General features: G+C 43.6%; 1 protein-coding gene across 3 annotated transcripts in view; it reads left to right on the forward strand.

The window, feature by feature from the left end:
* The first annotated feature begins 3113 nt into the window (after positions 1-3113).
* The window catches only part of unc5b (unc-5 netrin receptor B), a 41797-nt gene continuing 23729 nt past the window's right edge, over positions 3114-21181 (forward strand). For all 3 annotated transcript variants that reach the window (XM_026356400.1, XM_026356401.1, XM_026356402.1), the window contains exon 1: positions 3114-3887. In XM_026356400.1, coding sequence (XP_026212185.1) covers positions 3800-3887 — 88 coding nt within the window. In that variant the 5' untranslated portion in view covers positions 3114-3799. The remainder of the gene's footprint in view (positions 3888-21181) is intronic.

The raw sequence follows: 21181 nt of genomic DNA on the forward strand, positions 1-21181 counted from the left end.
CAATTAGACCTGTGCCAAAACAGCTAGTTCCAGTGAGAACTGGTTACAGTGAGGTCTGTGGATTATCCAGGGCAGTAGGGGAAGATGTGTACAGAGCCTTTACTTAAGTAAAAGTAGTAATACTATTATTTTATTTTACAGTGTATATATCATTTTGGCATTATTAGAATGTAAATAGCATTTCCATTCTGCAGCTTGTGAGAATTCATAATCATTTTTAAGATGATCATATATTTAGTATGTATGTTGTAATGAAGTGAAGATATTTGAAGTGAAGTATTTTAAATGGTACTTCAGTACAGTACATGAGTAAATGTATTCAGTGACTTTGCACTATTATTCTAAACAAGCGCATTGTTTCTTGAAATTACATGTTACTGTTGAAAGTCACACGCAACTGGGAATTTCAGTCATCTCTGTTGCTGCATTGTGGTGGAGGGAGATTTTGCAAAACCTTGGCACACAGAACCTTTTTTTTTTTTTTTCATGGCTTGTGAAAATAGTAAGAAAATAGGGGGATTTTCTGTGTGGTTTTGGACGGCCTGAAACTCTAAACACATTCCAAAGGAACTGACAGAGGACACCGGTCTGAAAATGCTGCAAGATACCATAAATTTGTGATCATCCCCGAAGCCAAACTGTAATGATGGGTATTATTCATTTTTCCATGGATGATGTTTTCTTGGTCAGCAGAAAGCCTCCAGATTGGTTGCTTTATTTTCCCTTATTCATTGAAACCAAAATGTATTAAACAAGTTCTCCTCTGGCCTGCAAGAAATAATTAGTCTACTGGATAGGTCAACTTAATCATTCCTGAAAATAATATTCAATTATCTCCACAGAAACTTCTAGAGCATGTCTCCTATTTTTAGACCCCCTCTGTTTTACAGAGATAGGCAGTTTGATCGTTTTTATGTCAACCCTACAACACAAAGCAACCGAGAGTCAGCGGTGCTAAACAGTCCTTGGCGGATAACCTATTATGCCTTAATAATAGCCCTAGCTTTCTCATTGTCGCTTCCTCTGTATGGTGCACCGCATATGAGTTCCATCCCACTCGATTATGGCTCTCCTCTCCCCAGCTTTCCATTGGGTGCCCTTGACTTATATCTTCAATTAGTCTTAGCAAAGGGCAGAACAAAATAATAACTTTTGGCAAGTTCAACATTGTCATCATCGCAGTAATAATTGAGGATACAGTACGTGTTGGAGAGAGGGAAGATGGGGCAATATGTCGAATTAGACCTTACAACATTTTAATATGCTGCACAACCTCATCAAGGTAGATGTGTCGCTCCCTATAAAACTGTTGAACAAGCTCATCACTCCAAAGTGCTCCAAATCATTGCTAAGTGGTAAGATTTGAACATGTACGACGAGGAGGAGGATATAAATATGTATTCAGCATACCATAATGTTGAGCAGACCAATAGAACAGGTACAGAAACATAATCACGAAGCATGGCATGCACAGACATGTAAACAGAAAATGAATTTGCAGCTCTATGAGACAAATCTGTCTCAAGCACAACCTGCGAACTCCATTTCACGCATAACCTCTCTCGCTCTCACCGCCTCTGTCGCTCTCCTCCTACCACTCTCACTCTCTCGCTCTCTCGCCAGTCACAGCAAAGACTTGGAAAATATATAAAGAATCCTGAGTGTATTTTGTGCTCCAGGAAACCGCGTGGGCTAATTGTCATCGGAGGAAGGAAGCCACCGGGAATCATCACTTGTCCAGATGGATTATGACCTTTGAAGTTGGATTTGAGCACAGTACTGAAATGCAGTTCTGTTGCCAGATACTGTCACATCTTAGAGAGGGGCCTCGCTTTAGGCTCAGCAGCATGCGTGCATACATTGTGGCTTGCTGTCTGCCTCACCCCATGCTTCAAACTCAGGGCTTCACTCTGCTTTACTCTTAAGTATCTTATTTAATCACAACCAATTTACACTTAAGTGTTTATGCAGTCGTGAGGTGCAAGTCATTCAGGGATAAACCCTCCATCTCTCCATTGACCATTGATGTGACTCAGCAACAGAAGGAATGAATGATAAAATCATTATGAGAGCGATACTGCCCATTGAGAGTACTGTTGCAGAAAGGCTGAAAGTAATAACCTGTGACATTTTCATAGAAATAAATGCTTGTTTTATGCTCCTTATTACCAAATTATATTGCAAATGGGTGACACATTGGAAGGAAACTCAACATTAAGTTTCCAGAACTGCGTGAAATATGCCGAGCTTTACTGAAGGGGTGAGCACCATTCTACCAAAAGATATCCCTTCATTTGATGATGGTGGTGGAGAAGATGTTATAACGTGTCGGTCCAAACCCTCACATATGAGTTGATTTATGATTTACATCATGCTCCATCCTCATCAGACCACCACATGTTGACTTATGTGGAAGCATGTGCGCTTGTCACAGCTCTTCACTCATTTCTTCAGTTTTTAATCTCATCTCATACAGACTTGTTGTCCAGTCCAGTGCTCTGTGGGTATTATTTGTTATTTGTACTTACCTTCTCAATCACTGCTTTGAAAACAATCATCATTAAAACACCCAACCTCCAAAGCCGTGTTCACCTCTCCATCGTGCCCCCACCCCTGTGGCGCCCACTTCCCAATCAGACACCATCAGCACCATCCAGTCATACAGGAAGCGACTTTCATAAAGAAGATTGCTGCTGAAGATACAGTCAGGTCTCGGCCTCAGTGGGGAGAGACTCGTTTATGAAAGGGTGCTCTCTTGTGGCCACCGGGAGTAAAATGTCATCCAGAGACGCTGGTGCTCTGGACCTGTTTTGTAAAATCACAGACTGTTCATGATAGTCAGCGCCAAGGAAATAAAGGAATCTGAGATTTGATATGAGAATAATACAGATAGATAGATAGATAGATAGATAGATAGATAGATAGATAGATAGATAGATAGATAGATAGATAGATAGATAGATAGATAGATTGTGCTGTGACACCTTGGTGCCTGCTGAATCCAGAGCGACGCGCTGCGCCCTGTGGTCCGGGTTTTCTATCTCTCCCCACCCATCTATTTCCTCCTCGCTTGCCACTAGTTTACCTTCACTTGTTCAGCCTTCACTCTGAGAGGAGGAGGAGGATGGTCTATGATTGGCCAGGCGGGGACTGGTAGTCCTGAGGCTGGCATTGTACTCCGCGCTGATCCCCATGTTCTTGTTTACACCTTGTGGACGGGAACGAGGCGAGATACCCAGGGGTCCGGAACAGATTCGAGGGTCCAGTCTGCAGTGAGCATCATCTTGTGGTCGCAGAACAAGTTTCTCTTCGCTGGGAGTCGGACTCTAGTTTTACATCTCCTCTCGTCGGCGATGCGTCAAACTTTTAGGTGACTTTTGTGGCACCTCTGCGCTTTTGGTTCCCGGTCGAGCCGGGCACAGGCGGAACTGACAATGAAATCTAACAGGAATAGTCCTGACAAATCATTTCTTTGTAACCACAGGGTGTGAGAACCACGGACCTCTTCAAACTTTTATTGAGGAGGGAAATCACACCCATTCAGTCTTTCTCAGACGCTCACAAGCTGCTCGGGGATGGATGTGTTGTGAGTGCTGCGGTCTGTTGGCGTTTGACAGTCGAGAGTCACTATTTACCAAAACAACCACATCCAACATCAACTACTGGACCCGCTGGCATTTCCGTTTTTCTCTCAGGCGTAAAGACTTTGTTGGACAAGACCGACTTAGTGTGGCGAAAGCACCGCAGGCTACGCTGTGTGGACAAACCGGGACGTTTCGCAACAGCGTAGCCGGAAAAGATGCTCTCTGTTCGGGTAGCGCGTGACCAAGGTCTCGGTCCTCTGGTTCTTCTCTTCCTGGTCGGGGGATGCGTGGTGTCTGGCATAGGTGAGTTTTGAAATTAAAGATCAGTTTGCATTGTAATACATAGGAAATACCGTTCATATGTTACATGACATGTACAAAACACGTGTGCGCACAGACGCCACTGTTTGTTTTTATTTAGTTACGTGGATGTTTTGACTTTTATTTACTAAAACTCCCCAAACTTCAAGCTACATTGAATTTATTATTTTTGGTCCTCGGGAATATTCACGTACACCTAACAGTGCAGGGGGTCTGGGGTGGCCTGCTGACAAGCACTTTTTTTACCCACAGCAAAGTCTTCAGCCTTCAGAGAGCTCACAGCTCCTCTTTTCTACTTGGAGCGGAAAAATCAAACTCCCCCGGTGCGCAGGGAGTAATTAAGGTTTTGCTCCGTGTCTTCTTGGCCTCTCCAAAAAAGAAAAGGCAAAGCCTTGTGAAAAGTAAGACAGCGCACTTGAAGTGCTTCGGGGAAAGATATTCTTTCATTTTTTCTCTCTCTCTCTCTCTCCTTGAGATACGGCACCTAAATTTAGTGACTCTTGTTTTAAGCGTGGATGTACAAGTTGTTTTTGAAATTCTGAACTCACTCAGTAGATCATAAACCATTTATATCTTTTTAATGATTATTTTATTAGACATAGAATTGCAGTCTGAACATTGTAGGCTTTGATCAGGGAAGAGCAGACTTCTATCAGGGAGGTGCACAGTGTGTTAATGCCATCAAAGACTGCAGGCAGCTCACTTGGCACACAGGGCAGGTCACTGTTGGTGAGCTGATGGGACAGGACTTGGACACCACTGTGACACTGTGCATCTGCAGATGAATTGAATGATATTACCCAGCAGGGCCTGGTTGGTAGGCGACACTGGACGTTTCCTCCACCCTCTCTGCAAGATCAGATTGAAATACAAGGCAGGAATCTCAGGGTTTTGAGGATTTGGGATTAAGACTGGTTTACAGCAGAGAAAAGAACAATGTGCACAACAATGGGTGCAGTATCTACACAGGCTTTTCTAAAAGACCACTCTAAGAAATAAATCTGACCTTGTGCTGAACAAGTCCAGTTTTTACCTAATGATAGCACTAATATTTTGGAGGACACACTGAGTGTCTGTCCAGCTCTGTGCCCATTTCCTTGAATGTGAATGAGAGCCCACGCCACCTCCCAAGGTCCTTGTGTGTGTATTATTCCCTGAACAGGCAGAGCAGAAAAGCAGCTTACGTTTATTAAAATTGTGGACCAGTCTGAAATCCTTGCATGAGAAATGAGAAATGTTGATGTGAACAGTTGAGGATTGCAGTGAGGTCCTGTTAGGGGAGCAGAGCCAGGAGAAGGGGGACACCAGGATACAATAGCTCAGTGTGCCCCAGTAAAGTTTCTGTCTGGGAAAGAGGAAGGCAGAGATATATTTAGGGAATGCATGATAGGGCAGACAGATTGCATTTATCTTCTCTCCTATTGTGTGTATACCTTTCCTAGGCCACCACTCTCAAATCCCTTCTGTCTCGCTCTCTGCCTGTATTGTTGATGTGCTGAGCTCACACTTCTGCTGTGTTGCTTCTCTTTCTGTGTTGACATACACATTAATTACCCAGACTGCCAGGAACACTTGTCTGGAATAACCATCCTGCTGTCCACTGCCTCTCCCTCCATGTGTCATTATTAATGACTTCATCGGAGTTAGAAAAGCGGCATACGGCATACGTGTGTTTAGGCACTGTTTGTGATACATCAGGATTAAATGGAGATGACCAGGTGCCACATAAGCCCCGATAGGGGGAAGGGCCAGGAGACCAATGTCCAGACAGGGAGGTCAAGACAGGACTAGGTCGAGAGCGAGGCTAGTGAAGGGGCCGATGAGTGTTCAGAGTTAGGCAGCGTACCATGTCAGACACTCCCATAGAAGGCTGCATGAATACTGACACTCTGGGATGTGCTGTCTCATTTGTTCAGTGTGGGATTCCTCCTGCTCGTGAATATCAGTGCTGAGGCTGCAAGGAGACTCGTGTTCTTCAATATTACATGTGAGCAAGTAAAAGGCTCCTGAAATATTTGTTGCCCTGCTCTACAGATTGGTCAAAGGAATACTGCAGTTTTCCGACAGCTTAAATCTGAATTTTCAATGTATGAAAAAGAATGCTGACAACAAAGCTAACCTCAAACAGACACTCAAGTAGATTTGGCTTCAAAGATGCTCAACAGATTGAGACGTCAGATTAGATTAACGTGTCTCTGAAACATGTAGTCATAACAAAAATGCTGCCAGGCTGTTGCATCTGCAGAGATTTGGACAGGTGGTTGGGCACCGTGATAAATAAACAGACAGACAGCTCTCTTTGGAACAGGCCATAGGCCAGACTAGTTCGTTGGGAAAGTCCTGCTGGCAGACCAGACCAGGCCACATTCTGTCCCGGAGCAGTGCATTAGTTTTATGACCATGAGGCGGCAGGGGATGGGATCGCTGGCCAGCCACTGCCCTCTCTTCTGTATTATTCATATGTGCAAAGTGGTCTTTGTTAATATTTAAAATGTGCTTATGATGCTCAAATTCTTGACATTACAGACAGCAAAGGAGAAAGAAGTAGGAGGGGTGCAGCTGCTCTGCTCTTATTGGCGTAACTGACCTCCAGGCTACAGGGGGTAGTGAAGGATTTTAGGGTACCAATAGACATTTATAGACTAGATAAAAGAGTGGCAGTTTAAGCAAGTGTGCCAGTTCCAGCCGGGGGATGTTGCAGAGGATGTGTGTGAACTAAACAAGGAGAGAGGTTACGCAGGGTAATGCTATCCATCTGAAACTGAAGAGGAAAAAAGAGAAGGGGGAGATGGAAGAGAAATGAATCTGTGAGAGACACATTGAGATAGATTGATCTCAGGGCATGGCTTTTAAATATCCTTTATGAGAAAAGAGCGAAGAAGAAAACTCCACAGCAGTGGCATTCAAGCATCATTAAACCTCTGGCACAGGCCAGAGAATGAGGCAGTGAGTAGGGGGAGAAGTAGGTGGAAAAGAATGAGAGGAAGACAAGTGATGTGCAACAGGACCAGGTTAAAGCCGGCAAAGAAGCAGAAGGAACTGTGGTTACAGGAGAAGGATATGGTTAGGGGAGGGAGGCGGAGGGTGGAAAGTGAAAAAGAGGCACACAAATCCACTAGGGGGATGTTTTTATTAAGGCTCTTATCGATGGAGAGAGCTCACAGTATTAAGAGTAGACATATTTAATGCTTTACCAATACTGTGCATGTTGGACTGGGCCATAAATCTGCAGCAAAGGGCTCTGTAGGAGGGCAAGACAGCAAGGTAAATGGAAGAGGGAGCTAACTATAGAGAATGGGAGGAGGAATTACCGGGAGAAAAGAGATTGGCAGTCTCGAGATGAATATAGTTTTAAGCACAGGCCATTTTCTTCTGCAAAGACAATATGTTCTCAGAGCATTTAGAATCTGGGGTAATAATGGTTTAATCAATATCACACAGCCGGCCAACTAATTCAAACTGCGAGTTATTTAAAAACTGCACAAAATGCTGTACGTAATTATTGTCAAGTGAAGCTTTCTAAATATTTCATGTAATGTCTTCTTGGATTCTAGCAAATATGTTGTTCCTCACACCAGATGGTTGCTCCTATACCGGTGTGCCTTCATTTAAAGCACTGATGAAGTGCAAGAATGTTTCAATTTAATCCAAACATTTAAAGCTATTGATGTCATTTCACAAATGTATGTTTGAGTTATCTATCTCAAGGTCAAACCAGTTTTTTTAAATAGTAATCAGAAAATTCATTTTGTTCTGTCCGAGACTGCTGAAGGCGAAGCGTCTAAATAAAAACATAAAAGAGTTTAGCGCGGGTCTTCAAGAAGCCAAAGAGTGGAATAAAAAAACTGGGGTGAGAGAGGGGGGTGGAGGGATGATGGTATGAAGGTGGAGGAGGGAGAGAGTTTCAGTAGCAGATGGGAGCTGAAGTTGCTGCCGGGCTGGTGTGGCAGGGTACCCCTGCCCCTCCATCCTGCCCTGTGAGGGGAGATGGGTGGAGCAGACAGGGAAACAGGAAGAAAACCTCAGTGGGGTTCCATTGTGCTTTAGATGAATAGGAGACTCCACAGAGCTTTTTCTGCCTCTTGTGTGGGGTAAAGGGGGGCAGAACACACACGCATTCGCCATTTCAACAGGAGCCATACTTGTGTGCCTGTGTGTGTGTGTGTGTTGCTGTTGCATAATTACTCACGCACAGGAAACGTTTACACCTGCTTGCTATAGCTCGTCTATAACAATCGATTTGCTGAGACATGCTCAGAGACATCTGACTTAAAAAGGACAGCAAGCAGACTCACACACCCTTATGCAAAACGCGGCCACATGAAGAGGTAGTATTTGTGTGTATAATGGTGGAAGACCTGCTGGGTTGCTTTGGAGGAGTGACTGAGCGAGTGCAGGAATTTTCATTTACAAACTCAGCAGCACTCTGAGAATCGTGACCAATAGGATCAGGATTCACAACAGGGGGTCAAGCCAGATCTTGAATAACCCCCTTACCCCAAGATAGACACATGCACACACTTCTACACACACTTGGTAGAAGTGGTTACACTTAGGTCTGTAGATCAGAGGCAGAGTCCGCTCTTGATTGGCTGTGCTGTGGCCCACCGCTCAGCGTGTGTCCTTATGTAAAAAGGCATTTTTTTTACAGGCCATGTAGATTCCCCTCATCTTCTTAGCAGAGGCTGGTTTGTCTTAAAAAAAGGCAGTTGAGCCAAGTCCTCCCAGAGCTTAGACCTAAGCCAATCTGTTAAAGCTTGTGTTTGTGTCTGTTTGTGTTTGAGTGTGTCGTGGGCTTGGCTAACTAGTGGAAAATTCAGCTTAAAGTATGTTAATAATGCACTTTCCATCTAGTGAGGAAACGTGCTGCATTAGAGAAAGCAATGGCAGCTATTGTTGCTCTGACTGAGATTTTATGAATTTGCCCCACTCCCCCCTCCCATTCACATTAATAAATTGCCTTCGCTTGTCCCCATTTCCCCTTCCTCTTCCTTCAGTCTCTTGATAGTCTCATCAGGTGTATTTATAGCTTTATAGTCTCACATATACCAACCTCTGTCATCCATATCTCACTCACTCCATCATTTTTTTTTTCAAGCGAGTTCTCTGGCAGAGTTTGGGAATTGCTCTTCAGAAGGCACTGTGAAGAATCCCTTTTCTCTGAGTGTAATGCTTATTAGGGTTCCATCTGCCCTGAGGGTACTTATGAATGTTGGGGGGTGGAGGTGTTTGGGTTGTCATGGTAGATAAAGGAAGGGAGTGAGGGGAGCTTTGTCATGCCTGTGTGTAAGTGGATGTGGGTGCCACCGTGGGGCTTGTGTGAGGTGGGAAGGGGCTCTTAACACACTGCCGAGCACACACTGAGCAGCTGGTGTGTCTAAAGCAGGGGAATGACACACAGACCTCCCGGGAGAGACGGGTGTATTGAGCTTACGTGCGCATATCTCGGGCTGAGAGGGAACGGAAATGATCTTGCGTCCTTCGGTCTGTATTGCAGACTGCTAGGCAGCTATGCAATCAGCAGGACTTTTATACTACTCGATATTTTTTCTCCACTCGTGTTTTCGAGACGAATGAGGCTTAATGAATTATTATTATTAAGCATTTTTCTGCGAGCGTGGCAGGGTGGGAGATGGGGCTTGGTGTTGTGTGATTGGCTGCATGTCAGTGCGCTGCTATGTTATTAAATGAAGCAACTGTTTATTTCTTAAAATCCTTGCTCCTGTGCCGTCCTTGCCTTTCTTTTGCTTGCCTTCAATTTCCTTTTACTTTTGTCTCCCCTTTCCACGTCTCCATGTCCTTTCCTCCCCTCTCTCTAGCTTTAAAGACGGTGCCATGCTGTATCTAGATTCATTGCGAACATATGCAGGCACATACAAACACACACAGCAGGGGCAATAATCCCTGTTTCTACTTAGACACTCTTGGATCACAACCACAGCAAAGGGAAGAGTGAAAGAATGAGATCTGCACCCATCCACTCTTTAATTCCTCCACTCATCTTCAGCCCCAGGACTTAGTTCTTATTTTTCATCCAGAGGCTTTGACTGGGAAACACACAGTAAAGAATCTGTTCTCGCCTTGGATGCAGGTCTTAATCAAGGGCTGACAGGCTCCTCTTGGCTTGGTTTGTGTGTTTGGTGAGTGTGTATGTGCGATGGGTGCACGCTGATGGAAAGCCAGCCGTATTACTTAGGTATTACTCCCTTTTCTGCATGGGTCACAGTGGGGTCACACTCCCAGTCTCAATCAGCGCACAGCTCTCGTGCACACACATCTCTCTCGCTCTGGCAGCCGTTCTGATTGCACAGGGGGGAAACCTGGTTTGTCCTCCTGGAACATTCACCATGCCAGGTGCACGCAGTGTATGCTACAAAATGCGAGAGTTAGGAATCGTTTTAAATGAGCGCCATGTGTGAAGTAGCGGGACAAAGTCTGGTCTAATGCGGCAGATGTACCTGCTTGTAATTAAGGTTAGATTTAAGTGTATGAGCTCACACACACGCATCAAGTGTGTTAGTGGGTGTGTGTTTCAAGCCTCTTACCTGCTGCTGACCAGATGGACTCAACAGCCGACCTCACGCTCACCTCTCCTCACCACTCCACTTAGATTAGCTGGTGAGCTGAGCTAAGGCACACAGGCATTAAAATGGACACATCAGCACCTACCCTCTTCCCCCTGCAACACCCAAAGCTGCACACACACACACAATATATATATATATAAATATATATACACACAGCCCATGTTCAGCCCTCACTCTTTCTCTTTCACTTCTTTAGGATTACTTATGTGTGTGGGTGTGTGTGTGCGTGTGTGTGTGTGGGGGGGGGGGCTGGTTGGACAGCACCCCTGGCATACTGTTTATGGGGATTATGAAAGCAGATGGACAGCCATGCTGACTGGTGAGGGTTCATTAACTCCGGGTGTCTCTGCTCTGACTCTGCCGCCGCTGCTGCTGCTCAGCTTCACTTGTCTCCAATCCTCTCAGCAACAAGGTGTATCGTGTGTATGTGTGTCTCTGGGTCTGTGTGTGTGTGTGTGTGTGTAGGCACAGCAAATAGAGTAAGCACCTCGCACAAGCAAATAAAAGCCATATAGATGTTTATCGATTGGAGATAGACATGAGCTTGAGGTTTCTGCTTGATCAGTTTATGTGGAAGCGGAGCAGTACCTACCACTTTTTTGTTTTTTCACTCTCTGATGGTATTATAAAATGCTTACAGGTTAACGTCATTTGTATTGAAGCATTTCTTGCATTGTTTGTGTTGTTTTGAACTCGAAAAACAACAGGGGAAACATGTTTCATGTAATCATCCTAGTGTCGGCTGAAGAGTTATGATTTAACATGATGCAATATCTGCAGCAGAGGACCATTTCCATGGCATTTCACTGCTCTGCCAGGGGAGATGAATAGATATAGTTATAGTGGGTCATTAAACACTGAGCGGTGTCTCTCTGTCTATAGCTTCAACCTTCACGCTGCAGCCAGCTCCTGCCCTGCTCTTCCACAGCTTAATAAGAGGAACATGGATCACGCAGGGACAGACAGTCATACCTGTGGAGAGCCAGACAGACAGACAGATTGGCAGATTCCAGGGCAGATGGGTTGTTTGGAGCCCCTCAGAGGCCTCGGCACCATCACACAGACAGATAGAGCAGCTTCTGAGAGAGAAAGCATAGGGAAAAAAGTAAGAATTTATTACCAATAATAAAACAATATATAATAATAATACTAGAAGTAATAAAAACGGTCATTTCCATTTAATATTATAGTTATTTTTATGGTCAAAGATAGTGGAAAAGGTTCATCATATTGTTCAAACAAGGCTTTGTTTTGTCCAAGCCACAACCCCGAATCAAAGACACTTATTGAACCCTGGCACAAAACAAATAAAAGGATTGAATTTTCAAAATTGAGATGCTGGGACAAATAAACGTTTGCCGCTGTTCCTTAATAAATAACTTGAAGGAATAAGTGAGTTGTTTGCATTATTGGCTTGAGAATATTCTGTCTGTACAATAAATGAGATGCCACCTCCAGCGTCATTGTTCAGTATAAGAAATAGCACAGCACAAAAGCACCTGTAAAACCACAACATGTCATGTGTGCTTTGATTTTTGTACATCTTTAAAAAATTACATCTAACTGGCTGGAATAAATGTCTTTTTTCCCTAAATGTTGAACTATTCCCTCAAATTATTCAATTCAATAATCATTTACCAGAATTAGAATCACAATTGTTGTTGCCTTTAATCAAGTAATACCCCTGTGGAAAATAGAGGTATGACTCAATACTATTCAAAATAACACAAAGATCCTCTGGATACGTAGCCTCAAAAGCAAAAGGAGATCATTAGGTGTACTTTTCCGGTGTTTCAGCCCCTGCGGCCTGGAGAGTAAATACAGCTTGTAACAGAAAAAAACACTTGACTTTTACAGCGGAACAGCAATAGATTGTAACTTCAATGCTGCTCTTAAGCTCTTTGTGATGAGGTGAGGGAGATCTTTAGTTAGATTTAAGCGAGGAGACCATGAATGGCAGGAAATGGAACGCTTACGTGTGTGTGTCATGGTCCGCCCACACCTCTGTCAGGACCAGGAGTGTGTGTGTGTGTTTATGTGTGGATGCATTCCTACATATGCGTGCATGGTCTGCTGAGCGTGTGTGCTAAGATGCTGTCGCTCATGGCGTCCCTCTTTATGCTCCTGTGAGCGTGAGTTTGTGAGTGACAGTTATACAGTGGTGTGGAGTGTGTAAATCTCCTTTCCACTAAAGCTCTCAGCAGTGAGCCTTACATTAGCAAAACAATTTACACATCTGTCCTGAGGCGAAGAACAGGCAACTCTGAGAATAATGAAAACCTCAGTCAAAGGGAGACTGTGTGTGTGTGTGTGTGTGTGTGTGTGTGTGTGTGTGTGTGCGCGTGTGTGTGTGTGTGTGTGTGTGGGGGGGGGGGGGGTGCTCAGGAGAGGTAGGAGAGACTCTGTAAACAAGAGACAGAGGAGGTTTATTAAAACCCCGCCACCACTCACCATCCCTTTGTCCTTCTATTCTCTGTGTCCCTCACCTCCTCTCTCCCTCTTTCAGTCAGAGGAGCGATTACATGCCTCTGTCTCTCTTGTCTTTCATCTCTCTCTGTGAAGAGGAGAGGAATGAAGGTCTTCTGTGGCGTGTAATTACACAGAGACATCCTGGATGAGGGCGTCTGTTTCCACAAACAAAAAAGCAACCCCCTCTCCCCCATAATACCCCTTGATAGGGGGAGATCTAAAAAGAGACATTTAACTGCCTTTGATGCACCACAGGGCCCTTGTCTTTACCTGCCACTTATGGAGGCCTAATAAGTACTATCACAAGTCTATTTATTTCATTAGAAGCACTGACACTAACATATGCGTGGCTGTGTTCCAGCGCTGTGGGAATGAAATACACAACTCTTCCATTCATTTTGAGCACATAGTCATAATCATGACACATTTACAGGCTGATGTTCCAATCTTACCCATGAGTCATATTGCTGAATGATTATGGAAGGGTGGATTTTTATGGGTTTACATTGGTATTGGCTCAACCTCTAATTGGCCTAAAGCGCATTTGCATTCTGGGAAGGTAATAATGGGACTCTTTGGAGGCACTTTAAACACGAAAGTCATTGCACTCTGACTTAATTTGGTTCATAGAACTACTGATGCCTCCAGATGGCTTTTCTGCTGATTGTGATATGGCAATTTTGAGTATGATCATATAGTTAGTAAATATTGGGGAATAGCTACCTAGTAGAGCCACTAGCTTGTGTTAAATATTTCTGCGAAATGTGTTATTGTCACTTCCTGCGTCGAACAAATAACTAAGAAGTGAAAAGATTTATCTGTTTTCTTCTCCTCCTGCAGTGCCTCTCTCTTCTGTTTGTATCCAAATGTATGAGTAAGGAAAGAAAACAGAGGTCATACAGTGCGGTTTGGCATTCTGGTCACTGAGGTCACGCAGTTCTCTGTTGGAGAGCTGGAGTCAGTCTGAATGTGTTTTACATGTCTTTTTGCTTGTGTAAATCTGTCCCTATTCATGGAGACTTAACTGTTTCTCTGAACTCACTGGGAGATGAAGTGAGCGCTCTGTTGCAGCTCAAGACAGACTTCGGTGTGAGACAATGCACCAGGGTCTTCTATTGCACTTAGCTGAAGCTGCTGAATAGACTCTCAATAGACCCGGAGTGGTGCGCTCATGCAGCTGCTGGACAAAAGCCTGCTCAGCATTAAGGCAGACGGTGACCTCAAGGTCTGCCTGGCCCTGTCCACGCTGATCCCTGAACCCCTTCCGCACAGCAGACACGTTGCAGTAAACAGAGCAAAATCAAAAAAATAACAGTAGTTGAAAAGACCCACACCTAAATATGAAACAAGAGCCTGCAGACCAATGGCTTAGCTTTGCACAATCACTGGACATTGGGGGAAACATCTACTATGGGTCTGTCCACCTAGGAGCTTACTCAGTTTGATTTTGTGATAGAAAACATCCAGGAATTCAGCACACTGAGGCTTTGTTTGAGCAGGCAATGGGAAGCGTTTTATTCCACTTTAATAATAGCATCTCTCTGAGCCTCAGACATACTCCAATTTCCCAAAATAAACACCATTATCACTCTTACACCCAAAATCAAACACAACTTTTACACAAATCCCACCATCAGGAATACAACCATCCACACCGAGGCGACGCAGCTCCCCTCCTCGCATTTCATCACAAGCGCCCTCCCCTCCTCCCAGTGTGTGTTTATTCTGGGGATTATTCTGACCTAATCTCTTTAGAGCATAATTCAGATTAGATTTTGTGTTATTATTATTGCTATGTCCATTCCCTACTGTCCTGTTGGGATTTCCTGACTGCCGTAGTGCTCCTGTGTTTGGAACATTGATTAAAACTGCTGACCACTGCCCTAGATAGCACACACTCTGGAAAGCGGATGAAAAAATAAAAGCAAACACAAATGATTCAGTGCTGCATCCTCTAAAAACATGTACCCTCTAATAGAGCTGTGGAGGTACATGCTGAACACAAAGGCAAGCAATGTAGAAAACCTTCTTTGATGCATTTATCCTGCATTGATCTTGTGCTCGAACAACAAGGATATTCTTATTCATTAATGTTTAACCTGAAACACAATGTTTGCCTTGGCCAGAAAACCAGCTACCAGGGGTTTGCATTTACCAACTAAGAGCCATAAAGAGGGCAAAAAAAAAACGAATTGTCTGCTAATTACCTGAAGAATACTCGCGCAATTAAAGCAGGAGCTCCATCTGTATTTGAGCTGCCATATTGGCTTGAAAGTCATTCAGCATTTTGATATTCAAACGTCGTGTTTAGTTTGCATTTAGAAGATAGTGTTTAAACACCATCTGCCTTTTACCTCTATCTCTAAGCTTGGGAATCTGAACCAGAGAACCCTTGAATAAATTACAGTATATGCACAAAAATCACACTAAGTGCAGAAAATAAAAATACATTCCCTCTCCTTCATTAGCACAGAGGATGCAATTTTCTGGGTTTTTGTCTTAAATTTCTTGCCAAATATACCTTTTATAAATATTATGCCAAAGTCAAACTGCTTAATAATAATAGATACATTTGATATCAAATATTGAGCCACACAACAGCAAATTGTTGCGTAAAGTCAACACTTTTGTATGTGTTTGTTGTAGTTTACATCAACCCCAGAGACAAATACATTTGTACAAAAAAAGGGAGAAAGATGGATACACTGTTGTTAAAGTACGCACCTATATTCACCTTTCACAGACTCAAAACATACACTTGGTCCCTCAGTCCCAGACATACACGACCTGCACTCTGTATCCTTCCAGTGCTTTCTTTTGCTTGCTTGTTTTTCTCAATTAAGATGAATTATAGAATTGCATTTGGGAGCAGGGACAAGGAGCGCTTATTGTGATGTTGCCCTGAGGCGCTCAGTCAATGAGTTGGGGAGGGAAACAGAGTGCTGTAGATATTTTGGTCTCTGTGCCTCACACCCCTCAGATTCCTAATGGACCACACAATATGCATCTTTAGCCCAACATATGAGAGCCTGCTCATGTGCTTAAGAAGGAGGGAGGGAGGGCAGCGTTTATGACTCATGTGGTGATGGAGGAGATGAAGGAAGTGAGACAGAGGAGGCATGGGGGCTGTGTTTGTGCTAGCTGTTGGGGACTCGAAGACAGACCGGGCTGCAGTGTACATTTCATTACACTGTTCTCCTCCAGAGGCCCAGGTGCGTGTCGCCGCTCCTTCTGTGGGCAGCAGAGCACCAGATGATTAGATGAGCTGCACCTCAGTAAATGGATGCTATTGATCTCCACAACTTGTTATATGGAACACCTCGGCACATGATGAGTCTAAGACAAGATGGCACGATGAATCTCACACTGTCTAAAATTGCCTCTTCTGCTCAGCTAACTTTCTCTCTTTTTCATCGTCTCACTCTTTAAGCACACAGGTTACTTCGCTTCACCCCATCCACTTTGCTTCCCTGTGTCTTTCATTCCCCCTTCCCTTCTTTTTTATTTGCTCCACTGATTGCTTTCAGTGTCTCACCAGTCATTAAGATGTGCTGTTAGAATGTGTAATGTATTAATATGCTTGTACTTTAGTAGTTGTGCTGTACATGCAATAGGAGAAAATTGTTTTGGGTAATTAAATTGAGTTTGTGATTTCTAGCTACCCATGGGTGTCTACCCATTTAGATACCCATGACGAACAGTCTCTTTCTAGATGAGACTTGGGCTACCTGTAAGGAGGCTATCACAGATAGAGGTGAAATGTCATGGGTCACAGAAAGGTGAGGTCACAGCACAAGCTGTTCTTTGATTGCTGTGCAGGTTTTTATCAGTGTAGCAGGAAGAAGCAGAACCATGCATTATAATATTGATGAGTGAAGTCTGCGATGTGGAGTCAACAGAGGGCTGTGACCTCTGACCTACAGATTTGTGCTTGATAATTTTTAGTGTCATCTCTTTATGTGAGGGCACTAGTGTGGGCAATGATAACAGAAGCCTCAACATGAATCTGCAGTGTTATTAACTGGCTTCAGTATACTGTCAAGGTGATAAAGTCGTGGTGTCTGGCATAAATTTTCCTTCCTGCATATTTGAAGAGAACCCGTACACACAGCATCTCAATTCATTCCCATCAGTCATTTTCGGCTTGTTTTATGGCGTGTTGGTAGCGTGTTAACTATTCAAACCCCAGCATGATTGTGTTGCATATAATGTAGTTCATAATAATAACCGAGTACCATCGAATATCCCACATTACTTCTGTATTCTGGCCGTCCACCCAGACACCACTCACCTATATGTTCTCTAGCACATCCACTCAGAGCACACACACCAAAAGCTGGTTCTTTGTTGTTGTGGAAAATAGAAGTTGTGAAGTCAGTCATGCTGAATAGATTGTAAATTGTGGGAAAGATATAAACACTTTTATGTTTGCAGCCTGCCATTGTGCTTCACAAATGACCCAACTGACTGCAGCCATATGAGGGTCAAGCAGTTCTATTCTTGCGTTTTTTGTTTTTTTCTTTGCACAGTGTGGCTATTCAAGAGCTGCACTGTTGTTGATCTTTGGGCCATCTGTATTAGAAAAGCTAAACCAAGAGACATCACAACATAGCAAATAGAAAGTTTGAAACTGGTAGTGTCACATCGCTTGATCACTACATACTGAACTCTATAGGATCATGCACTCTAGTTAAAGCTGGTATTATTAATAACTGTGTACAATCAATCCAATGGCTGTGTGTAGTGTAAAATTGATTGCTTGTAATTACAAAACCCATAAAAAAAAGTCACCTGACTGCAGCTCTTTTCAGTTTTACAGACCAGAGTGAATCTTGAATTCGTATTTAGCTGTACGACAGGTGGTGAGAAGCACGAATGTCAGGGAATGTCTAAATGAATCCTAATGTTCACATATTGCTTCACATCTGCTGGATATTCATGCACATTGAAGTTGAGTGAACATGAAGGAATTGATTTAGTTGATTTCATCGCCGACTTTAAATCGCAACTTCTGACCCTAACAGTGTTGGTAATTTGCCTGGTGCAGCTATTGTTTTTGACAGTGTTGTAATGGATAGAAGAATAGGTGCAGAGATAGGAGAAGAGTACCATTTGAAATGTGTGTTTTACCTATGTTTCATTTGAATGCACTTGATGGTGCATTTTTGAGTGACGTCAGTTCTGTAAGCTGAAAATTCTCAGTGATTATACAAATTTAATCTACATGAATTGGAATAATCCAGACTACTGAAGTGGAATTGGGCTTCTGTATTGTGTATAGGAGTGTGTGTGAGTTTTTGTGTGCGTGGTTTCAAACTCCCATACATCATCTATACACATTCCATAGATTGCACAATAAATCCTGCACAGAAATAAAATGAGATCATGTAGTTCCCCCATATGCTGCTTGTGTGCTTTATCCGTTATCAGCCGTTATACAGTAGCAGTGGATTAAGCAGACAAGCTTCCTCCTTGTCAGATTTAAGTAAAAGCAGTTACAATACTTAGATTATGGATGTGTATGTTTTGTCTGTTGTTTCTACTTATGTCTTTCCAGGTTTCTGCAAGTGAATTCATCTATATAGTCACTGAGCAGAGCTCTTTCTTCAGCTTTTCATTCCTAAGTAATCAATACAGGTCCTATGAATCCAGGTCATCTTGGCTCCTGTGGTTTCTCTGTCTCCCTGTCTCTCTCCCACTCTGTCTCTATCAATCTCTGTCTCTCTCACGCTCTTTTTTTTCTCTCTCTCATGTCATATTCGTTCTCACCATATTTTTCTTCTTGCTCTCTGTTCTTGTCTCCTTTTCTCCTCTGTCCTCACGTTCTGTCTTCTTACTCCTGCTCTCCCTCTCCTGAAAAATTACTTTGCCCATCTGGACAGAGCCCTGCATGGTCTTTACACTATTAGTCCTCGTGCAGCAGTGATTAAAAATAGATCAGAGTACTGAGTCAGAATTAGTCAAGTCTTCTTCAGCCTCCTCTTGTCTCCCCTGTTCGTACTGAACTCTGTTGGCTAACGTTAAAAATGGATATGCGATGGAAAGTGAAAGTTAGCAACAAAACATTTCAGTCTCCCCTTTTTTCTGAGCTTTAGAGTTTGGGTGTATGTGTGAGCAGCAGTGAGTGTTTGTCAGTGAGTGTGTGTACCGCCTGCGGACCTCTTTGCTGGGTGCTGTCTCATGTCGAGCGGTGTGTTTGAGAGGCTTGTCAAGGTAAAGCTCCTGTCAGCAGCTGGCCGGAGGGAGTGTAGTGATGAAAGGCCTCTTCATCATCCTAATGGGATACACAGACCTCTTAACCAGCACTGCTGCCATGGCTTCGGCTGGGTAAAGAGGGAGACAGAGAGAGGGAGAAAGAGAGCGCTGAGTGACTAGCCGGGTGTGCACAACAAGGACCACACTGAAAACATACACAACCACACAGGTCAGAAAAATGTACAGTGTAAACAAAACAATGCTGTTAGGAGTGTGTGCACAGAAGGAGTCATAACTCTTGGGCGGCCTCAGTTCTGTGAGAGGTTCAGTGGGCCAGGGACATTAGAATCTGGGACAGTGAGTTAATGCCCTGCTGTCCACTGGAGTCACAGCCATGTGCCCCCACTCTCCACTGGAATAGAGCCACGTTAAGGATCAGAAATATGTCAAATAACACTTTTGATCTGGTCACTTCCATTTATTTTATTTGAATTCCAAATATGAGAAAAACAAAATACGAGCACTAAAAATAAAATAAAAAACAACCAAATATTATAAAAAGCATTTATTCGCCTGTGGTTTTCAAACTAGTTTAAAACTAAAGTCTCATAGTTTAATTTCATGACCTTTTTGTATTTACTCACTAAAACAGAAAAACTTTTTTGTAGATTTTTGTGTGACTTGTGAGGAGTTTCACTTGAGTGAGTTTTGCTTAAGACTTTGCCAGCAGACAGGTCAGGGTGTGGCTCAAAGCACTAGCCTGCTGCAGGGGGTGACAGAAGGAGGAAGAAGCGGGAGGAGAAGTAGAAGCCAGAGAGATCGGGAAAGAGTCGCTCGTCATTATTGTCACAGCGTCACACACTCTGGCCACTCAGTGTCACCATCAGTCTGTGGTGGCCCTGGGCATCTGGTGGGTGACACTCTGCCTTTCCCTCCATCCATCCATTGCTCCCTCTTCCAGCTTACACACAAGCCGTGGACTCCTGTTTTATTTGTATGTATGCCATGGGGATTTTGTCATGCTCTCTTCACCACTGCTATCTATCACAGTCATTCCTGCCAGTCCAGTCATACTGGTCCCAGCCTCAGGCCCTGGGATGTCCTCTTTTACATTCCAGCCCAGTCCCATCCTGTCCCTGGGTCAAGGACTCGTTCTCGTAACTACAGTGAACAGCAGCGAAAAAACTTTGACATCAGGCAAGAACCGTAGCCTCATGAATGATTGATGCGCAAAAGCTGACTCATCACACGGGGGTAAAAAGAACAATATTGTGGCCTGAAACACAATAAGATTTACATTTCTAGAGGAGAGCAGGGATGCACACAGACCGTCCAAGTCACGGATAGGTTTGCGGTGGTGCTACCAGTCCCATTGTGCAGTGCTTAGTTATCAGTTCTCACTGTGTCACAATCTGTTAGCAGCAGAGATTGCCAGATATGGAAAAGTTGGCCTGGTCTAAACTGATAGTCTGTGGGAAGCTTGTGCTTTAGTTATTACTTTTATGTTTTGGAGCTGCACTGTACTGAGATTACCTGGCAGTCAAACAGCATGGTGTGTTTTTCGCTTCCTATCTTGAACTGCACATTTCCTTCTGAAGTTTGACTTCCTCTGGGTGTAGTGTTTTTTTTTTTTTTCTTGCTTGCTGTACCACAATAACTGTGAGAAAACTTCACAATGAACCCCTGTTTTTGACAATTTAAAGACTAATGGATTTAAATCGAAATAGGATAACAAAGCTGCAGAGCAGATCCACATTTACAATGCGTTCGATTTCTTCCTCCCCTCCTCTGACCTGGTTTCAGTGAGTGTGTCCGAGTTGTGGCGTAGACGAAAATTTATTTTGAGGAGATGATGAAGCGAGGTATAAAGAGAGTGAAGGAAAAAGATCAAAAGGATAAAACAGCCATTAGCTTCTGCACAGGGCTACTTTTGCCCCACGTTCTGCAGGGTGAGGAGATTGAATCTAACCACTATCTTCTGCCTCTCCATTCATCCTCCCCTGCTATCACCACATCACCTCTCAT

This window comes from Anabas testudineus, chromosome 15 (assembly GCF_900324465.2).
Source record: "Anabas testudineus chromosome 15, fAnaTes1.2, whole genome shotgun sequence".
Classification (NCBI taxonomy): domain Eukaryota; kingdom Metazoa; phylum Chordata; class Actinopteri; order Anabantiformes; family Anabantidae; genus Anabas; species Anabas testudineus.